The 15221-nt window shown below is 36.7% G+C and overlaps 1 protein-coding gene across 1 annotated transcript in view; it reads right to left on the minus strand.

Moving 5' to 3' along the window:
- Positions 1 to 9491: 9491 nt before the first annotated feature.
- LOC148874684 (S-adenosyl-L-methionine-dependent methyltransferases superfamily protein) overlaps positions 9492 to 15221 on the minus strand; it is a 48309-nt gene continuing 42579 nt past the window's right edge. The window contains exon 16 of the mRNA XM_088964463.1: positions 9492 to 10252. Within this exon, the coding sequence (XP_088820589.1) occupies positions 10055 to 10252 (198 nt within the window). The 3' untranslated portion in view covers positions 9492 to 10054. The remainder of the gene's footprint in view (positions 10253 to 15221) is intronic.

A 15221-nucleotide genomic window follows, 5' to 3' on the forward strand; every position in this document is an offset into this window, starting at 1 on the left:
CCCCCAAACTAGCTATTATATAGTTATTAGGGACATTATTGTCATTTGCTCTCCCCCCAAAACTAAAATACATAAATACCCCATAACTAGTTGTTTATAGCTACTAGGGGCAAGGTTCAAATTATCAACACGTATCAGCCCGTATCGGTCGATACGTATCATTTTGGGACCTCCCTGATACGCCCCTACAGTGGGTGTATCGGGGTTCTGACCGGTTCAGGGGGTGGAGGAGCCTTCAACCGGCCCCCTGAACCAATTTCGAAAAAATAAAAAAAAAAGTGTAAAAAATAGTATCGATATCGCCTAATACACCTCTACCGACGTATCGGGTGTATCAATATTTTAGACCTTGATTGGGGGTATTTACTTAAAAAACTCTCAAAAAGCAAAAACTAGTCATTGGGGGGGGGGGGGGGGGGGGGGTCCCCAACAGCTATATTATGCGGGCAGCTCATATTAGCCTGCTATGGGTCGGACTGTGTCGCAAGCTATGGCGGGCCATGCAGTGCCATGCCACGAGCCTGTGCCAGCATGGCCTGTATTATCGTGTCGGCCCATGGGCCTGAAAACCCAAGCTCTATAGAATATTATATAATCAATATTATTTGTCCAAATTAGGGTTATTCACACAAGTGATAAAACGACTAAACTAACCCAATTCAAACCTATTATTAATTGTTCTCTGATATCTCATACCTATTCTTGATTTAGGTTTAATAATAATAATAATAATAATAATAATAACAATAATAATAATAATAATAATAATAATAATAAATTGTTTTGAGAGAGAGAAACTAATATTTAAATCATAAATAATAATAAAGCAATAATATTGGCTTTTTTAGGGATATACATATTGTACTCTCCGGTCTCTGTCTAGCTAAACTAATAAAAAATAGAGTAAAATATTCACTCTAAAAAGATGACTAAAGTCTAAATGGATTAATTTTCTTGGGTCGTGGGCCCAAATCAAATCAGGACCAAGGAGTTCTCAGTTCAGTATAAACCAATCAATTTGGTTGACAACATTATATTAGTTAACTCGAGATGTCCGATTTGGTTGATAAAATTATATACAATTGAATCAAATTAACCCATGTAAAACCCTAGTTTAGTTCGGGTCTAGACTTTGGGCTTTATATAGGGTCAGGCTAGGACTCAATATCCAGGTCTGATGGTCAGGTTGGGTGCAAACTTGGGTCTAGTCATTTTTTCTTTAGGGTAAAATCTCCCCTATAACATTGAAAAAACATGTAGTTACCACTCTTTTGTACCTTGAAATTTCACTTTCATTTTTTCATAAGCACCCATTTTACCCCTATATCTATAAATTTATATGGAAATTTATTAAATAGCTTTAAATGGTTTTTTCACTTTTAATTAAAAAAAAAATCTTCAAGTTAGATTGAAAAGAATAAAGTAATTTAATTTATAAAATGTGTAAGGGCAATTCTAAAGTAATTTACTTTAGAAGGGCAAATCTGATATTTTGAATTATATCAAAAGATGTCCTACTAAGTTATAAGAGTAATTTTGTAACTTTCAAGATGTCCTACTAAGTTATATCAAAAGATGTCCTACTAAGTTATAAGATAAAAGAAGCTTTTGTCAAAGTAAAACCACAGGGGAGGTTTTTATGATTATCATACTAATACATATAGATTTTCTAATTCAACAAAAGTTATATACTCATGGTTAAGGTTTTTTAATGGGTTTAAATATTAAAGTCATCATATTACATATTTGTTTGTAAAGTATCAAATATACTTTAAAAAATAAAATATTAATTATCATCTTGAAAACACGCCAAATACTAAATAAGAAAAGGCATAGGTTATAAATAACTTATCAGGATTAAGAATTGAATGGTTCTCATCCAACACATCACATCTGATTATGCTTATAAAATAAGAGCAATAAGGGGCGACAGGATTTCCATGCTTGCAGTTGCAGAGTTGATCATCCTGCACTACTAAATGGGTCTCATTACAAGTCTCCAACAGTAGTGCAAAACTTTATATTTTGTATGTATTTATACTCTTCTAAACTAAACTCAAGTGTGCATTTGGAAAACATCATAGTGGCTTTTGGTTTGTGAAGTGGGTTCCACCCAGACAGCTTATAAGCAATATTTGATGTAAGCCTGGAAAGCCCAAATTTACTATCCTTCAGTCCGAGAGAGAGAAGGCTTTCTATCAGCCGTTCCAAACAGGAACTTGGCTTTTTGAGTTAGACACATTAAACAGCCAATCAACTATGTTTGATGAAAAACCCGGAGAGACGAAATTGATTATCAGTCAGTCATTTGGTGGAGTGTTTGCTTCAACTTCTTTGAATAGCTTATTCAGAAAGCTTAAAACAGTTGAGCTGAACTAACTTAACTTAGCTGAATATTAATTCAGCTCAGCCCTCCCAAATGAACCCTAAATATTTCTCCCACATGGGGCTTTGTAACATCCATGGCAGCACAGAACCAGTGGATTTCTGGTCCCCAAGAGGACACTGACCAAGTCAACATAGAAATGCATGGAGGAATGAATCCTGCCATATCAAGTCCATGGCCTTGTATGTCTCTCCCAATTTCAATTCTCAAAGAAATAGCTTTATTGGCTTTGTGGGGCATAAGACCCCGGCCCTATTTGGTCTGGGCCCTCTTGATTGGACAATGAAAGGGCCATGGCCCACCATTTGATGGGTCCCATGTACAGAAGAAGTTACCACAAAATCAAGACAATCAAAAGATTTTCCGCCATCAGATAATTTCGAGTAAGAACATTCAGAACTGATTCTATTATTATTTCTTAACCTGGTTGATAGGGTCTGACCCAGCATCGACCCTATTTATAATGGAAATCAAGATGTACACCCAGACCCAGATTGGATCTGATGGGTTGACCCGAATCAATGACAGCCTTAGATCAAAAGAGGAAACTCATTGGCTATCTCTTCACCTATGTGACTATGCCTTGGTTTGATAGAACTTAAGTATGGGCATGTTTTATTTTACTAAATCAAACCTATTATTACTTTTTTAGAGGTATGATTCAGACTTAAAAAAATAAATGAAATTTAATTTATGAAAAACAAATTTTTCGGATGTCAAATCCCATTTCATTGTTATGAATTTATGATCAAAAGCCACTTTTATGATACCTGCAGACCGGATCTGCTCGTCACACCTGGCGCCTCACATGTACAGCCTATCATGCATTGAAAACATCTCCCGTACTTATTAATTATTATCCATGGGAGATGTTCTCACTGCACGGTGGATATGCCTGTGAGGCGCCCATTTGTGAGGAGCAGATCCTGTGTCCCCCTTTTTTTTTGGGTTGGTTTTATGTACCTTGTTTCCAAATGGACTACTTTATTAACAGTTGTCAAGTTAACATGTGTCGCATGTACTAATGATAATAGTATAGATCATTGATACTAATGATAATAGTATAAAGAAATCTTTAATTAACTTTTTCTAATGACAGTCAGTACATGATCAAATTTAATTGGTAAACATCTCAAAACCTTTTTCTATAATTTTTTCATCTGAAGTAGCATCTCCTTATGTTCTAATTTAGTTTATAATTCTAGCAATTATAGAATAAAAAAAAAACACATGGATAGATTCATTTTCTTTCATCACAACATTATCAAACTCTTTTCATAAAGTTTGAAGTCTTATAGAAATTACCTTTCTGGTGTTCTGGAGCTCCTTTTTTCAAATCATTCATAAATATTTTAATATAAAGAAGGTTTTCACCTGTATACTCTAAAAATCATAGATTTTTTCATATATAAAAAATAAGAAGTATAAGATTTTGGAAGAAACGAAAGAGGAGCTATTGGAACCTGTTGCTATGAAGGGTTTTAGATCTAGATGGGTGGTTGGATTTTATACTCTAATACCAAAATTTGTTGATGCAATGGAAGTGTATAGTAGAATAGAGCTTAAGAAAAATAGAAAAAAATCAACTTTGATTGAAGAGAAATGAAAACAAGTAGAAGAAGCAAAAATTGATTTATAGTAGTAGGCACTGAAGATTGTAGCAACTGGGATTAAACCTTGCCTTCTAAAAATGTTGTAGCTACAATCTTCAGTGCCTATAACTGACCCAATTGCTTAGTTCTCATTCATAGAATCACCTTGTTTCTGATTATAATACCAAAGCCTCAAACCAATATAATTAAGAAATTAATTTATACAACCATATTGATTTATAGGATTAGTATTTATAGGAGTAGGTTTAATCCCAGTTTAATGTAATTATGAACAGATTTACCATGGGAAATTCATATCTGGATTAAATGCATTGGATTTAGATTGATTAATTGATTTAATTCTTATTATTAGTCCAGTTATTAACAAGTGACGAGCCCAATTAAAAATAATAATAATAATAATAAATAAAACCAGTTTTTATGCCTCCACTTCTGAACTGTTTTTGGTTCATCATTTCTGCATATTTTAAGGGTTTCAAAATTCCTAGGCTGCACTATTTCTCAGTATTTGGTTCTTTCTCTCTCTCTCAAATATTTTTATTTTTGATAGTTAGGCGATGAATGGTGATCAGATATTTCAGAGTTTAGAAAGAAAGTTACGAAGATAGGTTTGAAATTTGACTTCTAAGTCTCGTGTAGGAAGGGTTTTGCTGATTTATTCAATCTTGTTCAAATTAGTCTACAGCCCAACACAGAATCTGTCTGCATCTTTCTCAACACCTGTGAATAGAAAAGGTCAAGAATCAAGTTTGTAGAGTCAAAGTCCAAGGTTGATAATGCTTCGATGAATCACCATTAATGTCTCCACCTTTGTGAGACCACTCTCAGAATCTTGGTTTAATTTTATGGAGATAGCAACACCATGAGAGCAGAGGGACCCACTAATTACACTTATTCCAATCAAGTGGTCCTCATGATATGAGCCAACTTATCAGATTAAGGCCCTTCATATCTTTTTTATATGTTTTTTTCTATTTACAAATATGAAAATTAAGAAATAATTTGGGTTTTAATTATATTAATGTGTCTATGATCTCTTAAATAATAAAATATATCCCAATTTTTTTAAAATTTGTCAACCTCTAACATATTGGTTGGACTGGTCGTCTGGTCAAAATTCAAGCCGGGTCAACCTCTAACCCGTCATATTAGAAAAAAACATTGAATTGGTCATCGACCCATCAATCTGGATCGTTGAACCATTGATCCGTCTCACCCATTTAACAGGTTATAACATCACCGGTTGACCCAGACCCATTGACGCAAATGATCATTGACCATTGACCTTGGACCTATGAAAGGCGCTTCAGCCTTCCCCACTTAAAACCAAGGTTTTTAATCCACCGTTGACCCAGACGGCCGAACCGTTTAAACCGTGACTTGATCGATTTTTTGGGTCTGGTTCTCATAAAATCTGATATTTTTGTAAAAACAGTTGATAAGTTAGTGAATTGGATGACCCAAACGGTTGAACCATCAAACCAGCACCCCGATAAGCAGGCAACGGTTTGATTGTCGACCCTCTTCTCTTTTTACATTTTTTGGATTTAAAAATTTGTAAAATCCCCCAAAAGTCCCAACTCAAGCCCCCCTTCTCTTTTTACATTTTCCATCACTTTCTCTGTCCTAGATCTAGGCTTTATGCAGGATTTAGAACACGAGAGGATGAACACACGAAGAGGACAGACGGCTAAAGAAGATCGGCAGAACCTCCGAGTTTGGATGATGCTATCAACCTCCAGATCAGTTTTAAAAACATTGCTTAAAACATTTAGTAATAAAAAGTTAAAAACCCTAAATGAAAAAATGTATATTTTAAATAATTTTCCATGTCATAATAGGAACATCATACGGATACAATCATACAATCACCATCTAAGTTAAAGGTACATACAAGGTTTTCTTTGTACTAAATTTCACTTTGCACTATCTAGGGCGGTAAATGGGTCGGATTCAGATTTAACCCATTATTCATAAAATAAAGAAAAAATAAAAAGTTAACTATTTTTTTAACTTATACATATATAAAATTATATGTATATTTTATTATTATTATTATTATTATTATTATTATTATTATTATTATTATATAGTTATTCGAGCCAGTTCGCGAGCCTCACAAGCCGAGCTGAGCCGAGCTCGAATAGCTCGTGAAGAGCTCGGCTCGTGGCCACCCCTATGTAGACATATCCAAAGCAGGAAGCTTTTATTTTAGGGCAAATTTCTTAAACTACCATTATGGTTTAGCTAATCAATTAACTCTACCCTTACTGTTTACATAAGTACCACTACTGTTTCTGAAAATTGACATCACCATTAAGTATTAACAGAAAGAAAAGAAATGTCAAATTTGCCCTCTACTATTCCTCAAATTTTTCAAAATAAAACCAAATTCATAAAAAAAAAACCCAATCCCATAATGTTTCTGACAATTGTCTAACTCTATCCTCTACTTTCTTTTATAGAAGATGGTGATAGGATACTGGTAGAAGTGCGTAATCCACCATTTATTAAGGGCCTTGAATTGAAGAAATATGGTAGTCATCTGGTTTTAGAAGATGATGATGATGACGATGACAACAGAAATGATGATGCAGAACCAAGTCATGAAAGTCAGGAATCTGTTTCGTAGAAACTATCCAAGTTTTTCAGATCTTTTGAAGTCATGAAAGTTAGGAATTTATCTCATAGAAACTATCCAAGTTTTTCAGATCTTTTGAAGGCATGAAAGTTAGGAATTTATCTCATAGAAACTATCCAAGTTTTTAAGATCTTTTGAATGACTTGATCACTGATTTGAGTTTGGTTCATGCAGAATGCAAGGCAGATGCAATAACGTTGATTCATTGAAGAGGCAAGTTATTCAAGCTCTACTGCTTCCGTTTTGTCTCTGTCCTCTTGTGCTCCCCTCTCCTTCATTTACAAGAATACCTGGATTTGATAACTGAGAACTGAGATTAATTGGAGAAACTTATCCCAAAAGGACCATCATTAGTGTAATGAGGTGTATATGTTGTAAACAAGGATTAAGGTATAGATTTTCGTATCCATGATCATAGATATATGATATGCTATGACTGGATATATATGTATCCTACGAGTCGTACATATTAGTACGATATGCCTCCGTATCGGGCCATATCGGGCCGTATCACACCGTATCAATAGTCATGGTCTAATACACACCGATATGGAGGTGTATCTGTCTAGTTTAACAAAATTGCACATTGAATACTTTATTTAAGATTTAATTTTTTCAAAAAATTTAATAAAATTTAAAAATTATAAAAATAATATATTTCATCTACCTTAGACGATTTATATATTTTATTTTACACTTATATGTTAAAAATGAAAACATACTTATTATTTGAAAAATAGAGTTATTATATAAAAATACTAAATAAATAAAATTTCCCAACAAAATTAATGGAAAACAGAAAACTATAATTATAAAAACTGAAACGAATAATTTAAGATTTAATTTTTCCAAAAAAATTAATAAAAACTGAAAATTAAATCTAATTTATTTTATCTACCTTAAATGATTTATTTGTTTTATTTTACAATTATGTGTAAAATAAAAACATTATATGCTAAAAATGAAAACATATTTATCATTTAAAAAATAGTTGTTATTTAAATAAAATACTGAATTAATAAATATTCCCAAAAATTAATAAAAATTGAAAATTATAATTCTAAAATTGAATATTGTACAATGTTTGAATGTTCTAGAGTCCCGGTATTATTTATTGTAATATTTCTCTTCATTAAACCTATTGAAGTATACATTTCTCATGTGTTTATATCATATTCATAGATAATTCAGCTTTTGGTTTAGTATGATTAATGTGTTTATGTGATTTGCATGCATTTCACTAGCGTATCCAAGCGTTTCTATATTTTTCGTTCGTATCCATGTGTTTCCAAAGCATATCCATATCTGACTTATCCAATATGACACTTGATACTGATACTTTGACCATTGGTTGTAAAAGCTAAAAACTACTTTACAAAGTTTTAAATTGTATTATCTACAAAGTATTCAAACTGCCATTGACCCGAACGATCGGACCATTCGGCTCAAGAACCATCTAGGCAACTGGTTTTATTTTACCCCAAACTCAATCTTTGACCAAAAACCGTTGAAAAAGTCAACAACCCATTGATCCGGACAGTCAAATCATCAACCCGTTCAGTGGTTTTTGACCTTTTTATTTTTTAATTGTTTTTTTTTTATTTTTTTATTTATTTGTCAAACCAGGCCATCCAATCAAACTGGACAGTCAGACTGTTGACCTTAAAACGTTGGTTTTCTTTCAAATAAAAAAATAAAAAACTTACGGCAACAACAGTAACAAAAGCAAGGGATCAAGATCCTTGGATTTGGACATCGATAGCCACCCCGCCACCCAACCAACCATCGCGGATAAAAAGGTATAGCTTCCAATTATTTGGGCTCACCATATATTTCTCAATTCTCAGTAATTAAAACACTAAGTCTCTGTAACGGATATGGTGCAGATGACAACGGTGAAGTGAGGGCCCGATTTCTTAAGATCTCTCCGTTGATGACAAATCGATCAAGTTTCACAGCGGCTTTCCATGAAACCAGTCTGCAACTGAGAAGAAACCCTTCTCCACATCATTGTAGTAAGATTAGATCCCGATTTGTGATTCCCTCCTCTCTTCTTCGTATTATTCTCTATTATCTAAGGTTGCCCCTCCCGAGTCGTTCTGTCACTGATATAGATGGAAGGAGAAGGGGTTCTTGTCACTACCACACTGCTCTTCATCTCAAGATTGAGGACAATGAACAGTTCACAGGAAGGGTATTTTAGGAATTTAAAAAATATTAGTCATGTGATGTGACATGTAAATGGAATGTGAATTAATGATAAGAGAGATTTAGACAATTGTCAATAACAGTAAGGGAAATTTAAGACAATATGTAAACAATAAGAGTAAAATCAGTCAATTTACTAAACGTAGTTTAAAAAATTTTCCATTTGTTTATTTGAGATGCTTTTCTGATTAGGTCTATTACAACTGCATTCTAGAACTCTGTGGCACAGATTTTGAGCCCTGGAAATAAGCTAAATCTGGCAAACTTATCCTTAGTCGGCTAAACCTTCAGCATTTTGAGTGCTAAAATCAAATCTAGCTGATGTAATTCGGATTATCTAATGCTATGGTTGTTCAGCGAGCTGTGGAACCAAGATGTTTACTCCACGCTTGTAATAAATTAATGGGTCCCACTGTGAGAGGTGTGGACTCCATGTATTTTATTATTGGCGTGGAGACTTATCATTGATTCGACAGCCGCTGAACAGCTATTGCGTTCAGCTAATCCTTTCTCAGCTGGATGAACATCAGAAATAGAAGACTTCCAACAAGCTGTATGACAAGCTAACTACCCAAGATAATAAAATTTGCTGGTTAAACACCCAATTAGAAAAAGCTCCCTGACCAACCTTAGAAAATAAAGGTGAACCAAAACTTACCTAGAAAGGGCCGTTTAGAAAGTTCAGCATTCAGTGCAAGTAACAAACATCCCTATGGACCTTTTTCTTTTGTTTCTGACCATGAAATTCAGTTATTACTTGCAAAAGACTAGTACCTTTTACCTTAAACCACAATAATGACAGCCTAAGACCACTCACTGCACAATTGTTCAATGACTACCTTCAAACCCACAAGTGTATACACGGAATGTAAGTGGACTTGCGTTAGAGAGCCGGAAGGATGACAAAGATTTGAGTTTGAGCTCATTAGTCCTGTCCACCCAGTGCCATCATTCATATCACTGGAGAAGTTGTCTGAAATCCTCATTTGATCATTCCTAAGGTGAAGTTCAACCAGCCCTTTCTTCTAGTGGAACTAACTAAGTATCAACTTAATAATGGATGCAGAGTCCCAACCGTTCCCTCTTGATACCTGAATGTTACAGACAAACCATGGCAAATCTACAAAATGAGGCCTCCACTGAACAAAGTCCAAGGCTAGCTGTCTCACTGTCTCCATGTGTATCTTGCTCAAAAGTAGCAGCATCTTATTTCAAAGATGTGATCTTCCTTGCTGTATCTAGGATATTTTGACCAGTCTCTGTCTGTGTGAATTTTAACAGCTTCTCAAGTTGAGGAGCAGCTTTGAGTAAGGAGTTCTCTTCAATACATGTCTCTCTAGGAAGGGCAAAAAGAACCTCATTGACATCCTCCTCAAGCTGAAGAGAAAATAGATGACCAAAGACCTGAAAATGAAAGCACATTATGTATTAATAATTAATGATTTTCACTCTTTTCTCATTTTCATTATTTTGGACACTCGTCAAACTTGACTGTTGGCTTGTTTTGGCCAGTGTCATGGGTCAAATGGTTTGACCATCCAGTTCAAACACCTTACTCAAATGAAAAATGTGAAAAAAAAAGTCAAAGCAGAAAAAAAAATAGTAAAAACTCCATATCCTCACCCAAACATATTTACATCAAAACAAGCTTAAAATTAAACATTTTTTTGATAAGTAGCTTAAAAATTAAAAATTGTGAGGTTTAACACTTTGAAATAGAGGTACTTTGAGTGAACTTTGACCATGTCAGCATTTCTAAGAACTGGGTACCTCAAGAACCACTTCAACTTTGATTCCCTCTCTATGGTCTGATCCAAGCCTGACAAAATGGGTTTTGGAAGGTAGGTCCTCCATTGCACGGTTAATACTGATGAAGCCAAGATTCAAGCACCATCTTTTGGTACTTATACAATCCTTGTGACCATGAACGGATGCAAGTGGGGAAACCTAGGCATCAGTGGAGGTTGGAGCTGGGCATTGAAGCTAAACACTTCCTGTTCGAACAGGGAAGGACAAGAGGCAAGGCTTATCTGAAAATCAGTGAAGGTAGTAGGGCTACATTACTATTACCAGAGGTGGCTTGCTACTGGCTGAAAGGCTTTGTTGATGGAACAGTAAAAACTATCAAGGAAGAAGGGTGGAAAAATGCAGTGGTGTGTTGTGGGAAAAGGTTTGAAACGGTTCTGAGAAGGAATGGCAGAGGATGGTTTATCATGGTAACAGAATACTTTGGTACTGTTAAGAGGTGCTGAATAGGGGTAGTTTAGTCTTCTTCTGTTTATTAAGTAACTTGCTTATGTGGCAGTGTTATTAGAGTTACTCTGCCCCACACTTAAGTAAGGTCATTTCTGTCTTTGTAACTATGATTAGAACCTAATACAGATTAAGGGGGTCGACTGAATGGGTAATCCATCAGATTTTCGACAGACCCTTCTTCTTCTCTTCTTCTTCTTCTTCTTCTCCTCTTCCTGTTCGGACTACTGTAGCAACAGTCGAAACATGGTATCAGAGCCATGCTCCTGACCTAAGTCAATTGGTAAAGCAACTCAGCACTGTTCGTGACTCTTCACCTTCGTTTCTGATCAGTCGATGGAGAGAACTAGTTCGCCCTAGGTCAGAAACAGTACAGCTTGTCTCTCTGCTGCGTATAACCTTCTTCAACAAGGAAGGTGACTTCAGTAGTGAATGGTTGATTGATATTCTCAAAGGAAGGTCGGTTCTTTCTTCTTCTAGTGTTACTTCTATTTCTGGGTAGAAACCCTACAAGAAGCTGTTGTACTGAATAGAACCTAGAAAACTAGGTTCATTGTTGCCCTAGGAAGGGCTGTGTGTGCAGTAGCCGAATGTGTAGGGCTGCTGTAAGTTGTTGTGTAATGCCCTCTTGATACGGTATAAGGTAGAATGCAGTGAGATGTTGTAGGGCGGTAGCCGAGTGGTATAAGGTAGAATGCAGTGACCTTGCCGAACTCCTTGTGGTTGTGTAATGCCCTCTTAAGTGTGTTAAATAAGTCTGAACTGGGTGCAGCAGATTTGGCTGTGTTGTGGTGCTTGAGTGGTTGTAAGAGGGCCTCTACTTGTGATTAGTGAATGGTAAACTGATGCTTATGTGGGACATAAGTGTGTGAAGTCAGCAGTAGTGTGAATAAGAACAAGTGTGTGAAGTCAACAGTGGTGTTTAGAGGCTGCAATAGGGGTTGAAATATCAAATTGTGAACAACATCAATCAGCTTGTAGCTAAGAAGTAAAGTTAAAGACAACCGTGAAAAGGTACACTGGCAGCAATAGGAGATGGCTACAATGATCAGAAACCTAGTATAGTAATTTCTTCCGACTACCTAGGAGTACAAATTACCTCAATTAAGCTAAATGGGGAGAACTATGTTCCATGGGCTAAATTCGTGGAAGTTTTTCTCAAGGCAAAGAAGAAAGCAAAGCATGTTAGAGATGAGAAGCCACCGGTTGACTCTCCAAGGTTTGATGATTGGGAACAAGAAGATGCTCAAATCATGACTTGGCTGTGGAATAGTATGGAACCCAAAATCAGTGCCAACTTCATGTTCCTTGATACGGCTAAGGATATATGGGAGCATGCTAAGAAGCTATATTCTAGACAAGATAACACAACAAGAGTATATCAGCTGTATCAGGAGTACTTTGATTTACAACAAGGAACCAAAACACTAGAAGAGTACTATGCCTGCATGAAGAATATAAGGAATGAACTCAATGTCTATCATCCCCTTACTCCAGATATTCAAGTTCAGCAACAGCAAAGGGAGCAGCTAGATGTTACAAGATTTTTAGTGGGACTGAAGTCGAAATATGAACCAGTTAGAGCTCAAATATTGGGGGCTCTACTCTTCCTACACTTGAGGAAGTATTCTCAAGACTTCGTAGAATTTCTTTGGGCCAGACAAAGAACCCCACACAGTATGATAGATCAGCACTTGTGACAGCAAGAGGTGGTGGACATAGTACAAGAGGGGGAGGTCATTCCAGAGGGGGCCGTGGCAATCCCATGATTGGTAGGGGTGGCTATGACTCGGGGGGAGGCCGTGGCAGAGGAAAAAATAACTCTACAAAGAAATGTACTCATTGTGGTAGGGATGAACACACTGTGAATTTCTGTTATGATCTCTACATGGCCCTCCCTCTAAATGGGCTAATCATGTTGTAGCAGGCGAGGTTGCTATTAGTGATAGTAAACTGGTAGACCTAACTCCTTCCACATCTACATCTACTTCTGGGAGGGAGATGGTGAGTGTTCCGCATAATGAGTATGAACAGTTCCTTCAAACTACTTCACAGCATACCACTGCCACATATGCCCAATCAGGTATCGCTTGCATGTCATCTAAAACTCCTTCCTAGATTATTGACTCTAGAGCCTGAATCATATGACCGGGACTCCAGGTGTGTTCTCTTCTCTTGCTGAAACCTCCACACCACAAACTGTTACACTTGCCAATGGGTCATCATCTCCCATCTGTGGTGTTGGTAATGTTGACTTGGCTTCTGTCCCTTTATCATCTGTTTTATACGTACCTAAGTTTCCATTCAATCTTATGTCTGTTAGTAAAATAACCAAAGCTCTTAACTGTTCTGTTACCTTCTTTCCTTCCACTTGTATTTTTTAGGATCTCAAGACGGGGAAGAAGATTGGTGGGGGGCATGAAGCTGGTGGATTGTATTACCTTGACGGTGGTGGATCTTCAATTGCACTTCAGACTTCCCTTACTCCTCTACAATGGCATTGCCGACTGGGACATCCATCTCTCAAGGTCCTCAAGATGTTGGTTCCATCATTGAGTCAGTTGTCAGTTTTACAATGTGAGTCATGTCAGTTTGGTAAACACCGTCGTGTGTCCTTCAGTCCAAGAGTTGAGAGTTGTATGTTGAGTCCTTTTTCGTTGGTTCACTCGGATGTTTGGGGTCCGATCAAAATAGTCTTATAATGGGTACAAGTATTTTGTCTCCTTTATTGATGATTGTTCAAGAATGACATGGATTTACTTAATGAAAGAAAGAAATGAATTATTTTCTATTTTTCAAAAATTTCATGCTGAAATACGCACACAATTTGGTGTTCCAATCAAAGTTCTCTATTCAGATAATGGTCGTGAATACTTTCTTACTGCATTTCAACAATATTTAAAACAGCATGGCATTATTCATCAGACCTCGTGTGCTTTCACCCCTCAACAAAATGGGGTGGCTGAACGGAAGAATCGTCATCTTCTTGAAATTGTTCGGTCTATGCTTCACCACATGCATGTTCCTAAACGATTTTGGAGTGATGTTGTACTCACTACATGTTTTCTCATTAATCGGATGCCCTCTTTTATTCTTCATGGTCGGTCCCCCTTCTCCATCTTGTTTCCCACTTTATCTCCGTTTCCATTAACTCCTCGTGTCTTTGGTTGTGTGCTTTGTTCATAATCTGAGTCCTGGAATAGACAAGCTAGATGCACGCTCAATTAAATGTGTCTTCCTTGGCTACTCTTGGACTCAAAAAGGGTACAAGTGTTACAATCCTATTGCCCGAAAGTGCTATGTCTGCCCTGATGTCACATTTTTTGAGTTTGTCCCCTTCTTCTCCAGTCATGAAGCACCCTTGTCCTCACCCTTACCTCCTCCTCCTCTTCTTGTCAGTGATTCAGTTCCAGAGGTTGTTGTTGATCCTCCCATGGCTCCTATTGCTGAACCTTCAGATCTTGACCTACCCATTGCCTTACGGAAAGGTAAATGTAGTTCTACACTCCATCCCATTTCCAATTTTGTTTCATTATCTCGTCTTTCTGCATCACATCGCCAGGTTGTTTCACTTTTGTCTTCTATTTCCCTACCTAACAATGTTCAAGAAGCTCTTAGTTCACCTGGATGGCGGCGGGCAATGGAGGAGGAACTTTTTGCTCTTCAACATACTCAAACGTGGGAACTTACTACTCTTCCACCTGGGAAGCATGTTGTGGGCTGTAAATGGGTGTATACTGTGAAATACTTGCCAGATGGTAGTGTGGAGCGTCTAAAGGCCAGACTTGTTGCTAAAAGTTACTCACAGGTGTATGGTTGTGGATTATATGGAGACATTCTCACCGGTGGCTGAAATTGGTTCCGTTCGTGTCCTAATTTCCTTGGCAGTTATGTATGATTGGCCTCTCCTTCAACTTGACATAAAGAATGCCTTCCTCCATGGTGATCTAGTGGAGGAGGTATATATGGAGCAACCACCTGGGTTTGTTGCTCAGGGAGAGGGTGGTAAGGTGTGCAGGCTGAAGAAAGCAATTTATGGGTTGAAGCAATCTCCATGTGCTTGGTTTGGGAAGTTCAACGAAGTGGTGAAGAGTTTTGGAATGAAACAATGCCAGGTTGA

This window comes from Nelumbo lutea, chromosome 1, assembly GCF_056320005.1.
Source record: "Nelumbo lutea isolate HS-2025 chromosome 1, American lotus-T2T, whole genome shotgun sequence".
Classification (NCBI taxonomy): domain Eukaryota; kingdom Viridiplantae; phylum Streptophyta; class Magnoliopsida; order Proteales; family Nelumbonaceae; genus Nelumbo; species Nelumbo lutea.